The sequence below is a fragment of the Gymnoscopelus braueri genome (assembly GCF_963280865.1).
Source record: "Gymnoscopelus braueri genome assembly, chromosome: 9".
Taxonomy (NCBI): Eukaryota; Metazoa; Chordata; class Actinopteri; order Myctophiformes; family Myctophidae; genus Gymnoscopelus; species Gymnoscopelus braueri.
In genome coordinates this window covers 6,390,015-6,412,105 of record NC_137610.1, presented here as the reverse complement: position 1 = coordinate 6,412,105, position 22,091 = coordinate 6,390,015, and the positions used below count along the sequence as shown (strand labels likewise).

The following is a 22,091-nucleotide window of genomic DNA, read 5'->3' as shown; positions in this document are numbered from 1 at the left end:
TAATATATGGTTACATTATAATATATACTTATAATATATGGTTACATTATAATATATAGTTATAATATATGGTTATAATATAATATCTGGTTATAGTTATAACATAATGGTTATAATATAGTTATATGGTTATAATATATGGTTATATTATGGTCAGCAGCACCATATATGGTCATCTCAGCACCATGGAGAGCAGCCGTGAGGCCGGAAGGGGCGGGGCTATGTGACAGTCACGACGAGCTATATGGATGTTACACCGAAACCTGTGACATGATATTTCTTGTGACGCCAGGGGTCACTATTTTGTAATATTAACACATTTTACCATTTAAAGCTGGAATGAAAATATGATCCTTTTCACCATTTTCATATTTTATAATAACCTGATTTAAATCATACATTATAATAACAGCCTGATTTAAATAATATATTATAATAACAGCGGATTTAAAGAGAAAGCAGGAGGTCCCATAGATATATATAAAGGCTAGATGGCTCAAGGGGACGGAGCAAGCGTAGCTCAACCGCGGCCATCTTGAAACAGTCATTCATAACATTATGTCTATGGTGCATATACTTTGAAATAACCATAGCGTGCTCAATTTTCATCCGATTTTCAAACGGTTTGGTGTTTTGTAAACACCAAAGATGTAGTTATGATACTGCATACTTATAATTATAATCATATTTTTTATTTTATTTTATAATTTTATAATTTTATTACATCTTTGGTGTTTACAAAACACCAAACCGTTTGAAAATCGGATGAAAATTGAGCACGCTATGGTTATTTTAAAGTATATGCACCATAGACATAATGTTATGAATGACTGTTTCAAGATGGCCGCCATGTGGCAACGTCGTACTCCATTGGCCAGCAGCGCGGGTGAGTCATCTAGCCTTTATATATATCTATGGGAGGTCCATCCTGGGTTTAGAAGCCCTGGCGTCACATAATTCAATAGGTCACCATTACGGTGTAACACCTTGACTGGCAGGCTCTGCGCATCACGTGACTTTTACTCCCAACCGCTCGGTGAAGAAAGAGAGATTTATCAGATTTATGTTTTATTTTATATTCAAGAACGATTATTAATGGAATGCGATTAAGAGAAGCAGAAGCACTGATTGATTGAATCTCGGACATTAAAGGGTAAGAATTTCATTTCTCACACACAGCTGGATTTATAGATTAAACAGATGATTAATAATGATTAATAGTAATAATTGTTATATTCGTGCCTGTTATTCTATAGGTTCAGTCAGAGTTGATGAATTATTACATATTAGTATAAATATAACATTAAGATGCTTCTCCTGTTTGAAGGACGCCTCCATCTTCATATTATTATTTTTAATCATATTTAATCATCATTATTGCTGCATCACCGCCTGCTGAGAACAGAAAAACACAACAGTCTATAAATACATTTGATATAAAAACACTAAGATCTACAATATGTTTATATTAATGTATGGATGGATGTGGAGATCAGATGTCCTTCATAGCAGCTTCACCTCCTCTTCCTTTCTTTCTTTCATTCATTCTTTATATAGATCATATAGAGATGAGAGATGAATGAAATACATGGTTTTCATTATAAAGATTATAAAGATACATTAATGTTCATATAAATACATCAACATGAAATACTCGGTGAAAACAGCATTATAGCCTATAGGAGGCTATGGGGGGGAGGGGGGTCTGAAGGCCTTGATGCTTTAATTATTATTATTATCATTATAGCCTATAACACTGATCTTATTATTATTATTATTATTATTATTATTATTATTATTATTATTATTATTATTACACTTATTATTATTATATTATAGGAGGCTATGGGGGGCAGGGGGGGTGAAGGCCATAGGTCTACACCTTCATGCTTTAACACCTATCATATTATTATTATTATATTATATTATATTATATTATATTATATTATATGGGGGGGTGATGCTTTAACACCTATCATATTATTATTATTATTATTATATTATATTATATTATATTATATTATATTATATTATATTATATTATATTATATTATATTATCTATATATCTATATATATAGATATATCTATATGTATATATCTATATGTATATCTAAATATATATCGAGAGAGAGAGAGAGAGAGAGAGAGAGAGAGAGAGAGAGAGAGAGAGAGGGTGAGAGAGAGAGAGAGAGAGAGAGAGAGAGAGAGAGAGAGAGAGAGAGAGAGAGAGAGAGAGAGAGAGAGACATGTATTGATATGAGGCCTAGAGGTGGATTAAAGCTGGTCGCATGTAGCTACTGAGGTTTTTCAATCCAAGGACCCCTTAGGTGTGAGAGAGAGGAAGCAGGGACCCCCACTACATATTGTAGAGATGAGATATGAAGCAGGGAAGGACCCCCACTATATTGTAGAGATGAGAGAGAGATGAAGCAGGGACCCCCACTACATATTGTAGAGATGAGAGAGATGAAGCAGGGACCCCCACTAGGCCTACATATTGTAGAGATGAGAGAGAGATGAAGCAGGGACCCCCACTACATATTGTAGAGATGAGAGAGAGATGAAGCAGGGACCCCCTCTACATATTGTATAGATGAGAGATGAAGCAGGGACCCCCACTACATATTGTATAGATGAGAGATGAAGCAGGGACCCCCACTACATATTGTATAGATGAGAGATGAAGCAGGGACCCCCACTACATATTGTATGTATGTATGTAATATGGTATGTCTGACCAAACAAGCTAATAGCCAATCAGGGTGCTCTACAGCGCTTCACTCCCCCCTCCCCCCTCTCTCCCACGGTTCTACCAGTCGGCCCAAAGACTGAACATGCTCGGTTTTTCTAAGTCGGGTCGATAGAGGTCCGATTTGAGGGAACAACGTTATCCGACAACAATTTGTCAACAGCAGACGCTTTCCAACGCTTTCGGACGCCGAGTCACCACTAAACCCTCAATGCTTAGAAAACGTGTACTTGGTCTGCTCTTTTTTACCTCTACACTAAACCTCTCTGCCAAAAATAGCCGATCTACAAGCTTGTAGATCTGCTATTTTTGGCTAATGTTCCCCTCAGAATAGCGATGCTATTATAAAGATCTGAGGACCCCCTAGGGGTCCCGGACCCCCTGTTGAAGACCCCTGCATTAAGCCATAGGTGATTGATGTTGTGTTTGTTTTTACAGTTTGTTCTGTTTAGGTCTGGATAATAAAGCTGACTGCCATGGCAGGTAATAAATAACCTTATTATAACCTTTATAACTTTATTAACCTTATTATAACCTTATTATAACCTTACTTACTGTAAATAATTAATACACTTATGAGGCATGAATCATGATTGATTAAACTCTCATTTTATTGAATCCAGGTTGCTTGTGTTCTATGAGCTTGGGTCGTTGTTACATAAATATGTTATTACATAGTTATATTTATTACATAGATATATTATTTTACAGTTATATGTTATTACATAGTTATATTTTATTAAAGTTATATTCCATTACATAGTTATATTTTATTACATAGTTATATCTTATTATATAGTTATTACATATTTTAAGAAGTGTAACTGTGGTTGTTTTTTTGGACAGAAAATAACTTCCCTCCCCTGCCGAGGTTCATCCCTCTGAGACCATGTTTCTACCAAGACTTCAATGAGATCCCTGACCAGCACCGTGGTCTATGCAAGAAGATCTACTACCTATGGATATGTGAGTTATCGATCTACTACCATTGTCTGTCATTTTGACAGACGCTTCAGGGACGGTGTGTAAAGTAAACCTCTTTAAATTGTGATGTTAACCCTTCCACTGCTATGTGGACAATATAACCAGAGCCATACAGAGAGAGAGTTCCGTCACGCTTTGATCTCACCACAAAGCGGGCCGCTATGGGCTGTAGTTCATTTATATTATAACTCTATGGGCTGTAGTTCATTTATATTATAACTCTATGGGCTGTAGTTCATTTATATTATAACTCTATGGGCTGTAGTTCATTTATATTATAACTCTATGGGCTGTAGTTCATTTATATTATAACTAGTTCCAAACATTAGAACTGTCTCATTGAGACAGACAGAGCATTTCCGCATTCCATTCTTACAATGGGAGTCTATGCTAGTGTCGTCACTCTCATATTAGATCACAGTGAAAATTCTGTGTCACTTTGTTTTACCCAAAATATTATGGGCTCCAAAGTAAACATTACATTCTGGTAGAGCAAGGTTTTCAGGTTCTGAAATCATGACACGAACCCTGCTGAATATTTTCCTTTCTTGCTGTTAGCACTATAATAAATTGTGTTGTATATTCAGTGGGACATTTTAAAGACTTTTCTGGGGACAAATAGTTTATTTCCAATTTTTTTTTGAACACATTCTATTGTTATCAGCTAAGAGATCCCAGCTCTCAGAAACCGTTGTTTAGTAATATGATATATATATATGATTTGTCATGCTGTATCTGATGAACCTGCTGTTTGAATTCTCATCCTATTCATCTCTGTTGTTTGTATTAAATAGACAAATATATTTTAGTTAAATTATAACGACAAAATGTGTTACATTTTCACTTATAGGTTCTACCATTTGAACTTAAATGTAAGTCCTGCAGTAGTAGTAGTAGTAGTAGTAATACACTATTAGATTAGATTAGATTAGATTAGATTAGTAGTAGTAGTAATACATTATTAGATTAGATTAGATTAGTAGCAGTAGTAATACATTAGACACTTTCTGATGCAAATGAACGATAGTAGTTTTAGAGTAGAAGTTGTTATTTTGGCCTAGATTAGTAAAACAGATTAATAGTGATTTGATATTTAACCACATGAACTCTAGTGTCCCTATTACGGGGCAAAGTGAAAGTAACTGATCTACAAGCTCAAGCGTTGTGAATTTATATAGGGCTCAGTTCTGTTTCTGCCTTCAATTCAATTCTTCTGGTTTAGCTTGAATCTTCATGTTTGTCTTTGATGATGTGTTTCTGTTGGACAGTGAATAGATAGATAACAGATAACAGATAATTGTCTTCACCAGGCCGAAAGGAATGGCCGAGACTATGTTTTGCACCCTGTCCGTCCATCCGTGTGTGTGTGTGTGTGTGTGTGTGTGTGTGTGTGTGTGTGTGTGTGTGTGTGTGTGTGTGTGTGTGTGTGTGTGTGTGTGTGTGTGTGTGTGTGTGTGTGTGTGTGTGTGTGTGTGTGTGTGTGTGTGTGTGTGTGTCTGTCTGTGAAGCTAATCTCCGTCACTGCTGGCTTGATCGCAGCAAAACTGTGCACACACACTCCCTGGATGTCAGAGCAGAACCTCTGTGCCCAATTCTTCACATGGGGCTGTTATAGCGCCACCAGGAGGCTACTTTTTGCAAAACACATGTTTTACTCGCAAAAAATACACGTATTTCCCACCTCCCCAGCTGGCCACAGAACATTTATATATATTATGATTGCGTGTTAGACCGTTGGTAAACACAAAGGGTCCAGAGAAAAGAAAATATAACCGGACAGTTTGTTAGACCATGTGAAAACTACGGTGTCTAGCCAAAACCAGGGCAAAGCCAGTTAACTCGAGAGCCGTTTGCAGGAAACAAATAAACAGTAGGTGGACAGAAGCGGAAATCTTCGGATGACGTTATTTGAGTAGAAAGTGAACCTGATGAAAGGAGTGACAGAGACTTTTATAAAACAATAAAAAACAGGAATTACCGTCCGTGGCAATGAAAGAGTTAATGGCCGACATATACAGTATAGGTTTGAAGTGCTCATGTGGCCTATTATAGTCACTTCTTTTGGGCTTGTTTTCTTAGACCTGGTTGCTTATTCCTCTCGCAAATTCTGGCAACCGCAACTGCACACTGTGGGGATTTAACATGGACATCATATACCTGGTTTCTAAGCTCTGGCCTTTGATTGCCTTTCAATAAAACCACATTTGACATATATCACCTACATGTTACTGATTAGAGAGAATTTTATATTTTTGTAATCAGTTCATTATTTCCTGCTTAATCGATGAATAAAACTGACGTGTGTAATTTGGAGAGCATTGCATTGCGCGACGCACAAATTGTTGTTTTCTTTAAAATAGGCCATCATCTTATATAAACACAATTGACACAATGAATTGACACTCTCCCTTCTGCTGATTATAGGAAAATTATAATCACAGAGATTCGTTGAGAATGAGGAGAGAGAAGGAGCCTTTGGATGTTGTGCCGCGCTGTGCGCCCTGGCCGTCTCCAGACATCCATTGCAGACACGCTCTACCAAACCAAGTTGCCATTGCGGGTGGTTCTAAACTCCGCTATACATTTTCCCAAACGTGTGTGGGCAAAATAGCAATTTTGGGGATAATGCAACAACACGCCCACGGCCACACCTCCAGGTCGCAAATAGTGGAGTCGGCATAATGAATAGCGGGTATAGGGGGTGCGAAATAGCATTTAGAGACAGTGCCAGCTCCCTTATCCCTAATTCACGAGTAATGGGACGAAATTCACTTCTAGTGGGCAGCGGGTGCGGGTTTAGCAGTGCCAAAAATGTGTTTTTGTTCCACAGTGAATAGCGCCACGTTGGCTGTGAATCTCATTGGCTGCCTGGCGTGGATGTGTGGCGGGGGCGGAGCCACCAACTTTGGCATGGCCATCCTGTGGCTGATCCTGTTCACGCCTTGTTCCTACGTCTGTTGGTTCAGACCCATCTACAAGGCCTTTAAGTGAGTAACTATTATAACTAGTACATTTACTTAGTACTAACTCTACTTACTGCTGGTTCAGCCATCTACAAGGCCTTTAAGTGACTAACTATGGACAATTTAGGCATTTTAGATTTAGACAGACAGAGTAGTGTAGAGTGAGTAAACTATAGGATCATAGAATACAGAGAGACAGTGTAGTGTCTCAGTAAACTATAGGATCATAGAATACAGAGAGACAGTGTAGTGTCTCAGTAAACTATAGGATCATAGAATACAGAGAGACAGTGTAGTGTCTCAGTAAACTATAGGATCATAGAATGTAGAGAGACAGTGTAGTGTCTCAGTAAAGTATAGGATCACAGGTAAACCAAGAACCTGGCATCAGTCTAAACAATATACTATCAAAATAATAATCTGTACATTGAAACTATAGAAACTATAGGTTACCAGGTAAATAATGAACCTAGTATCAGTCTAAATAACATGCATCATCTAAGTACAACATTTCAATCAGTGCATGGAGTATAAATTAAGCTTAAGCTCAGTTTATCATTGTATGATGTGATACTAGTCTGTGTTTGTCTCTTCTACTATTAACTACATGGTGTTAATATTATTGTGTCTCTTCTAGGACGGACAGTTCCTTCAACTACATGGCGTTCTTCTTCGTCTTCATGGCCCAGGTTGTGATCAGTATTATCCAGTGTGTGGGCATACCTGGCTGGGGAGTGTGGTAAGACTTCTTCTTCTTCTTCTTCTTCTTCTTCTTCTTCTTCTCTTTCTTCTTCTTCTTCGTCCTGGCAGGGGAGCGTGGTAAGACATGACCACTGAGGTTTAATCATGTATTTGTGTTATTAGTATTATTATTGGTAAGACATGACCACTGAGGTTTAATCAAGTAATTGTACTATTCTCTACAGTCCAGTACTTCAACTGGACATCAGGTTTTCCTCTTGCACTATAATACGTAGCCCAGTGCTCTTTCAGTATGTGAACAACTCAATGTTTTATTCCACTATAATTCCCTTTATTCTTTTGTTGAAATCAGCATTTAAATGGTAAATGAATTCACTACCTGTTTAAAATAATTTGCCTTCAGAAAAATAGCATACTGTTGTCCAAAGCCTCCTTAAGACTTAGTTAATGTAACGGCAGTTTGTCCACGGTCCAAAATCCTGTTTTCTTTGCCCGTCCCTTCACAGGTAGGATAAGGAAGTGACGCTACACAGAGTAGACAAACATACAGATTATAGTATTTACATGTATATGAACGTACCAGTCATAATGCCAGTGTGGTTTCTATAGCTGTGATTCTCTGTCTGATAAGAACTGTTTGGCTCTCTACTACCTGAGTCCTGCTAATTACTGCACCTGTGCTGCTATATATAAACACCCTGTGTTGTCCATCTAAAGCCCGCCACCTAGTGTCCAATAATGACACTACACAATAACAAATAATAAGCCAACATCATAAATGTCTACTACAGCTTTAAGTCTGGAGAAATGTCTCTACAGCTTTAAGTCTGGAGTAATGTCTCTACAGCTTTAAGTCTGGAGTAATGTCTCTACAGCTTTAAGTCTGGAGTAATGTCTCTACAGCTTTAAGTCTGGAGTAATGTCTCTACAGCTTTAAGTCTGGAGTAATGTCTCTACAGCTTTAAGTCTGGAGAAATGTCTACTGAGGTTAAATCATTCAATGAAAATGGGAATTTGGGCAAACAAGACCATGACTGAATCAACTGTTGTTGTTGTTGTTGTTGTTGTTGTTGTTGTTGTTGTTGTTATTGTTGTTGTTGTTATTATTATTATTGTTGATGTTGTTGTTGCTATGACGATAACGTTCCACCATCACTGTTTCTTCATCAGTGGCTGGCTGGCCACCATCACCTTCTTCAGCACCAATGTAGGCTCTGCTGTGGTGATGCTGATCCCCACCGTGATGTTCACCGCTGTGGCTACGCTGTCCTTCATCGCCCTCACTAAGGTTCTTTCTTACTCTGTCCTTTAATTACATATACTGTCCTTCATCGCCCTCACTAAGGTTCTTACTCTGTCCTTTAACTACTGTACATATACTGTCCTTCATCGCCCTCACTAAGGTTCTTACTGTCCTTTAACTACATATACTGTCCTTCATCGCCCTCACTAAGGTTCTTACTCTGTCCTTTAACTACATATACTGTCCTTCATCGCCCTCACTAAGGTTCTTACTCTGTCCTTTAACTACATATACTGTCCTTCATTGCCCTCACTAAGGTTCTTACTCTGTCCTTTAACTACATATACTGTCCTTCATCGCCCTCACTAAGCTTCTTACTGTCCTTTAACTACATATACTGTCCTTCATCGCCCTCACTAAGGTTCTTACTCTGTCCTTTAACTACATATACTGTCCTTCATCGCCCTCACTAAGGTTCTTACTGTCCTTTAACTACCCTGCGGTCTCTCCCTGTACAACAGTAACACACTGTGGTTGTACCGGTCAGCTCCCAGTACAACCAGGCGCGCGGGAAGTCCTTAATACCTAGGGGGGCTGTGCGTCGGGGGGGACTCCTCGCGCCCGCGTGACGCGCGGGCGTGCGATTTTTTGGGGGTTTTCTGTGTTTTTCCCCACACAAAAAGGCAGAAAGACAGTGCAAACACCAGGTTGAAGTTCATCCATGACCGTAACAGACTGCTATGATCCATAAAATATATATATATTATAAAAAAACAGTACAACAGTATTAGACAGTGGTTGTACCGGTCAGTTGTACTGGTCAGCTCCCAGTACAACAGTATCAGACTGTGGTTGTACCGGTCAGCTCCCAGTACTACAGTATTAGACAGTGGTTGTACCGGTCAGTTGTACTGGTCAGCTCCCAGTACAACAGTATCAGACTGTGGTTGTACTGGTCAGCTCCCAGGTTTTAATGTGTGTCTATGAGTTCAGGGCGTTGCTGGAAATTTGTAGTTCTTTATTTACCCAAGGTAGTAGCTGAGCACAAGTGCTCAGCTACTACCCTGGGTAAATAAAGAACTACAAAAAAAAAAAGAAAAGATGAAAGCAAAGTGACGCTCAACACTGGGCGTTCGTCAAACAACATTGTCAAGGCATAAACAATTTGTACATGAGGGCTGGAATGCCTGAACATTATAGCTTTCTTTTCCATGTTTGCCTTTGTCCATCGAGATAGAACTGTTTGGTTGTGCAATCATTGAAATCTGGCGTGTGACATATAGGCTGATATATACATATATACTATATACTAATATATACTGATATATATGTTACAGGGAAATTGGCATTCGTTGGGAAATTGGAAGGGTATGCTCGTTTTTAGGCGCGGGGCTTCGGCGTGAGGCGGGGCTTTGATGCGAGGCGGAGGAGCGCTGAAAATAAAATGGATAAAATGAGAGAAATATTCTATGACAGGTTGGATAATGAAGCGGTTAGCCAAACTGAGCAGAGTAACGTTGTATTTTTAACTGTGACGGTGATAATAGTTATTGTCCATGACGGAGGCTCGCCGACTCAGCAGACCTTGAGGCCGAGGAGGCGCGCCCGAGCGCCAACAGGCGCGAGTGCCCGCGCCGACCGGCCGATGGTCTGCTAGTCGACTCAGTGCCGTCCAAGTTGTAAACCGATAGGGGGAGAATAGATCTTTTCATGGGTTACTATCCACGACACTCTCTAATTAGTGTGCATGCGTGCGTACGCGCGCGCGCGCGCGTGTGTGTGTGTGTGTGGGGGGCTCTAGTGTGGCTTGCATTGCCCTCTAGTGTTGGTTCTACAGAATTGCCTAGTAACAGGTGTGTTGATTACATAGACAGATTAACGTCACCAGTCGCAATCAAAGTGAATCGATAACAAAGGGGGAAGCGAGGGGGGGGGTGAAAACGAGCGCTCATTTTTCAATTTCACTGGTTTTCCAATTTCCCTGTAACATATACATATATACTGAGGTGTATGTACAACTAAGATAGGCTGCGTCAATAGGAGGAAGGATTATGTGCAGGATATAGATCCGAGGGGATTAAATTAATTGATTACATTTTATTACAAGATTTATTGTAAAAGACAAATCCTCTCTCTCAAGTATGATCCAGTGATCCAGTGATTACCCTCCTCTCCCAGGCCTAGGGTTGTCTGCCCCCTGTGGGTGAACACTGCAATGAATCAAATTAACATGAATGGTGTGATCAGGAATGAAAGCAAAAACTAATCTCATCATGACAGAACATGACTTTCTACACAGTACTTTCTACTTTGAAGTACCTTTTGATACCAGTACTTCTGTACTTTTACTCAAGTAAATTTCGAATTCCGGACTTGTACTTGTAATAAAGTATTTACACATTGCAGAATTGATACTTTTACTTAAGTAAGAAATCGGAGTACTTTTTCCACCAGTGGTGTTTTCCTTGCTTATACTGTAAATGGCTCTGGATTAGGAGCGTCTGCTAAACGCCTACATTGTAAACACTACAGGTTCATAACTTCTACCGCGGCGGTGGAGGCAGCATGTCCAAGGCTCAGGAGGAGTGGACCACCGGAGCCTGGAAGAACCCTCACGTTCAGCAGGCGGCCCAGCAGGCGGCCATGGGAGCGGCGCAGGGAGCCGTGAACCAGCAGAACCAGAACCAGAACCAACAGCAGTACTCTGCTGCTCCCACCTACAACTACGACGAACCCATGTAATGTAGGACCAAGAGAGAGAGAGAGAGGGACGACCAAGAACACGATACATCATCATACCAACCACCCAGTCGTTTAAGAGGGAGGATTACTTACTTTTATAGGAGCTGGTTGTTAATACTTACAGACCTATACCTGGTCCATGTCAGTGTACAGTATATAGAGACATATAGAATGTAGCTCCTTCATCTTGAATTAGCTTCTATAGGCCACATTATACTGACTTATATCACGTTATTTGGTTTAATAATGACTTTACTACAATAGATTCTCAAGGTTAAAGGGTAACGCTCTGGAAAAGTAAACAGGGATGATTTACACGGTTGCTTATGAACATTGTCTTTGACTGCCACGGTTCACAATTTGATAAATGTTTAGTAACACGACAAATAACGTTTAAGGGAAATCCTCCGTTAAGCCCATAAGGTAATAAATAGATGCATTGTCCCTTTAACATGTTTGTCAAGAACCTGGCCTGAACTTTATAAAAAATAAATGAAATGTTTTGTGAAGCTAACGTGAGAAAACAAAACATCCAATTAAAAAAAAAATGTGTCTCTAATGTGAGACGGATATTTAAATGACTTCAAAGCAGTGGCCGGTTAAAACTTTATCACAAAGTTTCAATCCTGACATTAATAACCGATATAGTTATGTCTGTTTCCCTCCTAAGATCCTCAGTGTTTAAATTGTACCTTTATGTCAACACTCCAAATGTCCATCATTGTCGACCTGTAGGGATGTTTTGTTTGCAGTTATGGACCTGATATGGTCATTTGTTGTTACAGTAAGTCCATATAGTCCAAATATATATAAAAATACATAAGGGTGTTTATTGGGTAAAAACATCAAATCTAAAGTTGTACAGTACAGTCAGTGGTTCTCAAAGTGGGTTGCAGGGACCCCCAGGGGTCCTTAAGGGGGTTCCAGAGGGTACCCAGCTAAATATTTGATATAGGTCTACAGGTTTACAGGTCTGTAATTGGGGGTTCTGGATGTGTTTCCATACTATGGCTTGGGTTAAAGGGATAGTTCACCCCCAAGATGACTTTTTTCTATGGATTAGTCACATCATGGAGACTTGAATTCATGGATATTTTTTAGTTTTTGTCTCATTCCTAAGACAATAATTTGATGACCGGCAGAACGATGCTAATGTCTCCGGTAGGAGACACAAAGTTGACACTTTGTGTCTCCTATCCGAGCCGGCGCCGGTCATCACATTATTGTATGAGACAAGAACAAAAACAATATCCATGAATTCAAGACTCCATGGGGTGACTAATCCATAGAAGTCATTTTGGGGGGAACTATCCTTTAAAGTTATGTTTCTCAGAACCTGATTGGTTCTGCTCAGGAGGTTTGAACTAACCGTAAGTTCTGGAAACACGGAACTTTATAAGAAATGTAAACGTTTGTGAGAACCACTGACCGACTCACAGAATACCCAAATATCTGTGGAGTGTCAGGAGTATATTATTATACATATATATCATATATGTATATATTCTATACATAATGAAACATGTGTCATTGTACTGTAGGTGGTCTTTAGTATCGTACCATAATGGTTGTTTCTCCTACTATTCCTACACCACTACTTGTACCAGGAGAGGGAATACTTTGTGTGGCTGTTGGTGTAATTTCCTGACTAGATGTGATAACAGTACTTATGAGAAAGAAAAGAAACAGAGTATCTATTAAATTATTTCTTTAATGAGCTGAAAACCCTCTAAATCTGTTTAGAGACGATGCTGTAATGTTTTCAAGAAAAAAGAAAGTCTCATGTCACTTGATTCACACGATAAGTGACAACTTGTTCAACTTTTAGGGGGTTATTACAGTAATACAGTGTTAAGATAATTATGTATGTGGATGCTTGTTGTCTCGTCTGATTGTGATGATGTGATATTTATTCAGTTTGACTTTTCAATTGTTTTTTGTACAGACCAATTCTTTTTTATGTGTGGGCGAGTCTGAAGTATAATGTGTTCCTCTGTGTCTTCCCATGGCTGTTTTATTGTATTATTTTTATGGCTGTTGGTTAAATCCATCAATGAAAACCTTTATTTTATTATTTTAAGGCTGTTGGTTGAATCCATTATAAAAACCTTTATTTTGACAAACTGAAACAATGTTCACTGAGGGAACGTTAATGAGCAATAAATAAGAATAAGGATCAAAAGGGTTCATGTTGCTGGCCAGAATTTTTGGGAACTTAGATGAACGTTTCACAGGCTTTAGACACAGAAAAGGTTTTAGACGCAGGTTTTCTCTTCTAAAGGAACAAACGACACTAAAAGCATCATTTTATGTCCTGTCAAACTGTCCAGATGTTACAAACCAGCAAACGTACTGTTGACCTTCCTGTTGTTGACCTCATGTTGTTGACCTCATGTTGTTGACCTCATGACCTTTTGTTGACCTCATGTCCAGCAACGCTTTCATGTACGTCCAGTGGGCGGGGCCTATATGAGTTCAAAATATTTAAATCCCCATCAGTGGATCACATTTTGGGGTATTTCAACCCCCCCAAAAAACCCAGGATTGGTATCACTTCTATATCTGATCTGTGATCATAGAATTATGTCAACAATAAATATAAGTGTGATTAATCACATCTTTGAACACCATAAATCCACTCAGATGAGGATTCAACATTTTGAACTCATGGGCCCCGACGATCAGAGATCTCACTGGCTCCTAAGGTCAGAGATCTGTTAAGGTCAGAAATCTGTTAAGGTCAGAGATCTACTAACCTCACTGGCTCCTAAGGTCAGAGATCTGTTAACCTCTGGCTCCTAAGGTGAAAAAAGAAAGAAAAAATTAAGCGTTATTCTCTGGTGAATGTTGGATCAGTCCAAATGTTGTCATATTATGTATATATGACTCAGTACTGTCATATTAACATCATATTATGTACATATGACTCAGTACGGTCATATTAACATCATATTATGTACATATGACTCAGTACGGTCATATTAACATCATATTATGTACATATGACTCAGTACTGTCATATTAACATCATATTATGTACATATGACTCAGTACCTGTCATATTAACATCATATTATGTACATATGACTCAGTACTGTCATATTAACATCATATTATGTACATACAGTATGACACAGTAATGTCATATTTCTCAGTATGTTGAACGTCACGCTGAGCCCATCCGTCCTGGTTCCTGTTCTCGTAGGCTACTTCCTGTACGTCGGTTCATATTTATCATCCTGTACTATAGTATATAAGGTAGATATAAATACATAATTACTTATGGTGAAGTCAGTTATATTGCCATGGAAAACTCATTCAAATACAATATCTGAGGAGGCTGTGGCCTTTGTGAGTACAATGATGTAAAAGAGGAATACATTTTGTGTATTATAACGTTTTGTATTATTTGGTCCGACCCTAATATTAAAGAGTTATTGTTGCGTCTGTGTTTATTTGATGAGCATTGATTTGATGAGCATTCTTTCACATGCCATTATATATGGCTTTGGGAAGATTATATTAACTTGGTAGCAAACAAGTTGGCCTTCAGTAAACTTCTATTCTACCGTATTCCTATAAATGTTACTGCAGCATTAAGACACACTTTATGAAGTATAATCTGTGTATACTTCATGTTTTTACATCTACTGTTAAATTAATCTGCACAATGTAAGATAACTGAAGGCCATATTGATACTAAAACAGTTGAAAGTTTGATTGAAAATTTGATTGAAAATCAGATTTCTACTCAAATACAGAGCAGTTATTTTAGATGCTAAGCAGGAGTCTCTCTAAGCCAAGGCATAGGTCTTCAACAGGGGGCTGGGGACCCCTAAGGGGGTCCTCAGAGTTACTACAGGAGGGCCACCAAATCCTTGTGTGATAATCTAGGAAGCCATCTATGAAAAAGTTTAATCTGCGTCTCAAATTTCTAAAATATGTAGTTGGGGTCCCTGCTTCATCTCTCTCTCTCAGCTAAGCTGAGAGAGAGAGCTAAGCTGGCCTGAAAAATTTTGAAGACCAACTACGTTAAGGCCTAAAATGTCAGGTGAGCAGATCCTTGAACATTCATATTTGAGCCAAACCTAGAATATTATATTAACTGTTTAATTGGTAGTGTGGAATGGGACAGTAAGCCTATGCCAGGCAATACCTGCTGACAAATAGACATTTTTAATAGTCCAAACCCAAACTTAAATAAGACTGAAACTGGTGAAACATGTAATATTCTTAACATTATGTATTCATAAACTTGATGCAAGTTTACAAATTACTGTACAAGGTACAAATGTCATCTTTAAATGGAAAATGATTTTTTTAACCAAAAAACAATAGCCAAAGCATGTCAGATGGTGGCAAACTTTGATCATCTGGTCAACCATGTGTCTGTGAGGAATAAACTATAGATCTACCTTTTCATGAAGAAATGATAGATCCATCTTTTCATGAAGAAACTATAGATCTACCTTTTCATGAAGAAATTATAGATCTACCTTTTCATGACTGTCCAGTTAGACAGAAGACATTATAGATCTAAGGAGCCCTCTAAACCAGTGGTTCTCAAACTGTGGGTCGAACCCCAGCTTCACATAACACTGTCTGGAGTCACTCATCGCCGAGTGTCTGCTGTTCCAATACAGAGTTCATGACTTTTCTCACGGTACGGATTTGCCTCCCCCAAACTCCGCCATGGTGAGAGCCACTGGGTGGATTGAAAATCCATTGGATTCCTCTCTGCATAAGTGAATCTTAAAGGAGAGATCCGGACATTTTAAGTGTTATCTTTGATGTGTCGCTAATCACTCACCATCATTGAAAGGGACGTTGAGTTATTCCAGAGAGTCCCGTGTCGTTCAGTCTGTCGACCCCCTCCGTTGGCATAATGGGAGCCTGTGTAAGAGTGAAAATAGTCTATTATTAGCGATACAAAGTTAGTTTTTTCTCTACTACTGCTCATCGTGGACTCTCATGATACTCAAACGTGCACTGAATGTCGCGAGCGAGCTTCCGTTTGTGCAGAACTTGATGACGCTGGTTGCTTGTTTCTTCCACAGAACCTGGCGTCTGTGGAAGAAATAAGCAACCAGCATCATGTCGTTCTGCACGAACGATAGCTCGCTCGCGACATTCAGTGCACGTTTGGTTTGAGTATCATGACACTCCACGATGAGCAGTAGTAGAGAAAAAACTAACTTTGTATCGGTTATAATAGACGATTTTCAGATATAGACTATAGATAGACTCTCTGAAATAACTCAACGTCCCTTTCAATGATGGTGAGTGATTAGCGACACATCAAAGATAACACTTAAAATGGGCGGATCTCTCCTTTAAATTTTGGATTGGTTCCACTGCTGGATGGATTCGCGGAGCTCCCGCTCGGCTCCAACAAAATTGGTGCCGTTATCCAATAGAATTATCTTCACTTGTCCTCTTCGACACACAATCCTACGCAGTGCATTTATGCACAAATCCGTGTCCAGGGAGTGTGCAACCTCTATATGTACGGCTCTAATAGTTAGACAAGTAAAGAGCACGCCGTACCTTTTCACAGCGCTGCGACCTCTTTTGACCTCCACAGGGCCAAAGTAATCGACCCCCTCGTTCGTGAAGGGGGGTTGGTCAGGCAGCACTCTGTCGGGCGGAAAGTTGGACATCTTTTGTTCCCCAACTTTTCCATGGTGTCTGCTACAGACAACGCAATTCGTAAGGAGTCTTCTTATTGCAGAGTTCGCTTTGGGAATCCAGACACTTTGTTGTAATTCTGAAAGCATGTAATTTCGTCCGGAGTGTCCAATCCTCTCATGGCTGTCTTGCAAGATGAGAGCAGCAATGTGCATGTCTTTAGACAGAATGACAGGATGCATAGCGAATAGTGAATCACTACTCTAGCTGTATAGTGAATCACCACTCTAGGAGTTGTATAGTGAATCACTACTCTATAGGAGCTGTATAGTGAATCACTACTCTAAGAGCTGAATCACTACTCTAGGAGCTGTATAGTGAATCACTACTCTAAGAGCTGAATCACTACTCTAGGAGCTGTATAGTGAATCACTACTCTAAGAGCTGAATCACTACTCTAGGAGCTGAATCACTACTCTAGGAGCTGTATAGTGAATCACTACTCTAAGAGCTGTATTGAGCTACAAACACAGTAAGCAAGGATCTCTTTTTGAACGAGTCTTTAATTAATGCATTTCAAGTACTCCAAAAAATTACATCTCTTTGCACAATACAATTTAAAATTTATTTTTTTATTTTTTATTTTCTTTAGTAAAAATGTTCAAAGTGAACAAAAATGTGCGATACTGTATAGAACACAGTGAACAGTAGTGTTTTCGGGGCCTACGTCACCTACAACATTTTCAACTCAATTTGGACATTTCAGTGAAGCACGTTTATCTAAAAACCTTTTTTTTTCTCTTTTCTTTTTTTTTTACCAAGACTACGAAATGAAAACAAAGTAAAATGTACAGGCATTATTCTTCATCTCTTCTAGCCAAACCAAACCATGCCACAAGATAACAGACAGGAAATGAATATGTAACATTAACTCCACCACACTTACCATGATTTGCTTCTTTTTTTAACCATTGATGATGATGAACTCCATTTCAACGAGCACACAGAAATGAAATAACTTAAAAGCCGACTTCACCCATTTTCAACTCTTCATATAATTGGTCCTCGCTAATTCTCATTATAATATAATGATATGATTTTTGTCTACTTGGTCTGCGTCTCAGAGGAGGGCTGTGGACAGTTCAGAAACCTGCCTACCAGTGACATCATCGATGAGGAATCCAAGCTAACAAAAAACTACAGGCTTTCTATTTCTGGAAAGTTAGCATGCTATAATGGAAGCTATTGTTCTCGCCTTAAAACAAATCTAAATAAAAAACTGTGAAATCTTGTTTAAAAAAAAACAAACCTGCCTAACGATGATGTCACTGGTAGGTGGGTTTCTGAACTGTCCACAGACACAGAGCAGATAAAATGGTACCATTCTATTACAATGAGCATTAGTAGTCAGGACCAATTATATGAAGATCGGTTTAAAATGGGTGAAGTGGTCCTTTAAGAGGAAAAGCATTTTTATTTTTTTGTCACATATGAACATCTTTGAACAATTTACTCTGGAATTAGATACAAAAACATAAAACAAGACGTATCAAAAATGTAATTTCATTTTCAAATGAAATGCTAATTTCTCCAAGTACTGTACAAGTTTTACAACGTGAACCCCCCCCCCTTTGTACACCATATATGGATACAATATGAGCTCCTTCACCTTTAATCCCAACAGGTAAAACCATGGGCTTCAATTAGTGGTTATTTATTTATTCTTCAATATCAACAAAATAAATCTAAACAAATCAAGAAGACAATAGCGGGTCCCTTTTCCTCTAAACAGTATCTAGTGTTTTTTTTACACCTTTTCCTCTAAACAGTATCTAGTGTTTTTTACACCTTTTCCTCTAAACAGTATCTAGTGTTTTTTACACACTCCTTTTTTAACCAAACGATAAAAAAGACAACGAGTGACAACCTGCTTCAACCAATCACATGATTCTGCTTCACCGTTCTCAATGTAAGGTCCGGGGCTCCGGGCAGGGACGCCGATTTATGTGCGCGGCAGTGGGGGCTCAACTCGAACCGCACTAGCCCCGCCTGACATCTGAGATTGATGTGGGGGCTGATCAATGTGGTGGGGGCCGTGGGGGCTTTGACCCCACGACACCCCCACGCTATCGGCGTCTATGGGTCCGGGGACCACTGGGGGTCCAAATGGACCCTTACAGGTCTGTAACTATGAGGGTACAAACAGAACCAAATGGACCCTTAAAAGGTCTGTAACTCTGAGAGTGTACACATGGAACCCAATGGACCCTTACAGGTCTGTAACTCTGAGAGTGTACACATGGAACCAAATGGACCCTTACAGGTCTGTAACTCTGAGTGTACACATGGAACCAAATGGACCCTTACAGGTCTGTAACTCTGAGGGTACAAACAGAACCAAATGGACCCGTTTTACACCCCACATTGAGAACCAGTATTTTCTTCAGGAGCTCCGTGTGATTGGACCAGGTGGACGTCAATCACAAACTGGACCTCGTCGTCACGGAGACCCTTTTCCTTTTGCGTTGTTAAAGAAGTCCTGAGAGCACTAAAAAGAACTCTACGTTTTACAGTAGAAGTCCTGAGAGCACTAAAAAGAACTCTACGTTTTACAGTAGAAGTCCTGAGAGCACTAAAAAGAACTCTACGTTTTACAGTAGAAGTCCTGAGAGCACTAAAAAGAACTCTACGTTTTACAGTAGAAGTCCTGAGAGCACTAAAAAGAACTCTACGTTTTACAGTAGAAGAAATAGTGTTTTGTTGTTTTTCTTCATTTTTACGATACATTTAAATCTGTACAGTCACATGCACAAGACTGTCTGCATCTTTAACTGGTCCAACCTCTGTGTGTGTGTGTGTGTGTGTGTGTGTGTGTGTGTGTGTGTGTGTGTGTGTGTGTGTGTGTGTGTACATTATAGATTCTCTCATTCAATCCTGGGCTTTTTTAAGAAATGGAAAAAAACTAAACAAAAAAAACACAGAAACATTTTCTTTTTCTCACCAGCAGGAGGCAGCCATGAGCGTGAAAAGTAAAAAGACGTCAAACACTCTAAAGCAAGTGGTCCTTATGGGGACCCTCAGGGTTCCTTGAATCCAAAGTGACCCTTAACAGGTCTGTTAACTCTGAGAGAGTACAGATGGAACCACATGGACCCGTAAGGGTTCATTTTAACGGTTCCATGTGGTTCCATCTGAACTCTCTCAGAGCTATGGGAGGGGGGGGGGGCTACGCTTCCTGAACTCCTTGGCACTCCTTCAGAATGGAGGGAGGGGAGAGAAGATAAAAAGATGGCCGCCGACCACGCTTAGAGCCAATCAGAGTAGCTTGCTACGTGTGGGCGGCGGTCAAACACAAGATGGCCGACTTGTTGTTGGGCTTCAGTCTTTGGATGGAGTGACGTTTATTTATCCCACTGTAGGCACAAGGAGGAGGAGCCAAGGCATTGGGGGGAGGGGGGGTGTAGGGAGGGGTGTCAGCGCCTCAGCTGTCCCATCTGATAGTTCTCTCTGGGCTGCCGGTGTCTCTGAGGCTGGCTTGGTCTCTGAGGTCCGCTGGGCCTCTGGTTCTGGTTCTGGCTCTGTCTCTGGGGAGGGGGGCCGCCGGCCCCGTGCCGCTGCCCCCCGCCGTGACCCCCGTGGGGGGGCTGCACCTGGGAGGCGGCCGCCTGCTGAGCTCGCCGCCTCTTCAGAGTTCCTGTGGAGAGACAGTGGATCAGTAGAGATCTAGAGCAGGGGTGGGCAACTTTGTAAATGGTGAGGGCCACTACATTTTCACTCTGGGGGGCCGCATTGTTTATCGGCACTCTCGCCAGTAGTACCCCATTACTCAAAAAGCCCATAATAGTCACATATGTGATAAATAAGGGATATTAACAATTATTATTCGTTGTAACTTTGTTTATATTTAGCATTTAGTAATGCGTCTATCAACTTACTACAGCTGTACTGCTAAACAAAACTTCACATTCCTGAGTATGCCTTTCAGAGTATTGCTGTAATCTTGGCTTAAAAATATACAAAAATGAACACTAGAATTATAATTAATAAGGCTTCTATTAAAATAAACGAGAGCGCGCTCTACTGGTGGACTGTTGTAATTAAAATGGTTCATGGAAAGTTGCATGTTTGGAACAGCTGAAGGCAATAGTTCACCATTTCTGATATGTTTAGATTACTTTGTTACGGGGCCAGAGCTCAGCTCTGGACCTGTTTTATTATTCCCTGTATTCTGTTTCTTCTGCCACTTTTCGCAGTTCTGGGTGAACCGTGCTGTCGCTTTTTACGAAACTCGGCCATATGGTAGATGGTCATGAAAAACTATCAAGAAATAAATCTCACAATCTTTCGTCAAAAGGTGGCGCCACCTTTTGACGGTTTTTTTATAGCACTCAATTGAAAATGCCAACTTTGAATAGGTACAACTCATGCCCTGTTTGACCTACAGCCATAACACTTCAATACACACATGCGTCTACTCATGATGAACAACTTTAACCCTCTGACTTTTGACCTCTGACCTTTAGATCTCCCACCATTTTGAATTATATGAAAAACAGTTAAAACCTATCTCCTCCTGGGATTTTTGAGTAATCTGCACGAAACGTTTTACACATGAACTTTGGACCTATGCCGACAAACTGATGCAAAAGATTTTCCATAAGTGAAAAAATGAAGCTTTAATGAGCCAATGAATATTGCAGTTTTATGACAATTATTCATCTGCCCCTAACACATACATGCAGACTCACATTTCTTTGAAACTTTGCGTTAATGTTGAGGGTCATTCAAAATATTACTGAAACCAATCTTACTCCAATTGGTCAAAGGGGGGCGCTATAGCGATTTTTTGAAAGTGCAAACTTTAAACAGGCAAAAGTCATGCCTCGTTTGGCCGACAGCCATTAAACCTGCTTACACATGTGCCTTGACTCATGAGGAACACATGTATCACGTTGACCAGTAAGCTCCCCCCTTAGATTGTCCGCAATTTTGAGCAGTTTGAAAAACACTTAAACCCAGGATTTTTCAGCTATTTGCGTGAAACTGTATCATCTGTGTGATCTCCTTTTTCACAGGTTC

The 22,091-nt window shown here is 39.7% G+C and overlaps 2 protein-coding genes across 4 annotated transcripts in view; one reads left to right on the top strand and one right to left on the bottom strand.

The window, feature by feature from the left end:
* The first annotated feature begins 1,012 nt into the window (after positions 1-1,012).
* Positions 1,013-14,827, top strand: scamp5a (secretory carrier membrane protein 5a). Of its 2 annotated transcripts, XR_013933687.1 has the most exons (8): positions 1,013-1,153; positions 3,189-3,233; positions 3,597-3,716; positions 6,565-6,721; positions 7,335-7,436; positions 8,570-8,687; positions 11,175-14,106; positions 14,157-14,827. XR_013933687.1 is itself a non-coding variant. In XM_080436702.1 (7 exons), exons 2-7 carry the CDS (start codon positions 3,227-3,229, stop codon positions 11,382-11,384), a joined length of 714 nt encoding a protein of 237 aa, XP_080292828.1. In that variant the 5' UTR covers positions 1,013-1,153; positions 3,189-3,226; the 3' UTR covers positions 11,385-14,827. The 2 variants fall into 2 exon arrangements, 1 of the variants encoding a protein (XP_080292828.1); XM_080436702.1 differs by having other exon boundaries at positions 11,175-14,827.
* Positions 14,828-17,566: 2,739 nt separating this feature from the next.
* LOC308091234 (disintegrin and metalloproteinase domain-containing protein 10-like) overlaps positions 17,567-22,091 on the bottom strand; it is a 38,693-nt gene continuing 34,168 nt past the window's right edge. Inside the window, exons 16-17 of one of the 2 annotated variants that reach the window (XM_080436685.1) lie at positions 19,420-20,706; positions 17,567-19,231 (exon numbers count right to left, since the gene is read on the bottom strand). In XM_080436685.1, the coding sequence (XP_080292811.1) occupies positions 20,486-20,706 (221 nt within the window). In that variant the 3' untranslated portion in view covers positions 17,567-19,231; positions 19,420-20,485. Of the gene's footprint in view, positions 19,232-19,419; positions 20,707-22,091 lie in introns of those variants that run through there. The other variant, XM_080436686.1, reaches the window with a different exon arrangement.

Excerpts from the sequence above, each read along its gene's own strand:
- scamp5a (XM_080436702.1), top strand. Across the intron at positions 3,717-6,564 it reads GATCTACTACCTATGGATAT|TGAATAGCGCCACGTTGGCT; the intron begins GTGAGTTATCGA and ends TTTGTTCCACAG. Across the intron at positions 6,722-7,334 it reads CCCATCTACAAGGCCTTTAA|GACGGACAGTTCCTTCAACT; the intron begins GTGAGTAACTAT and ends TGTCTCTTCTAG.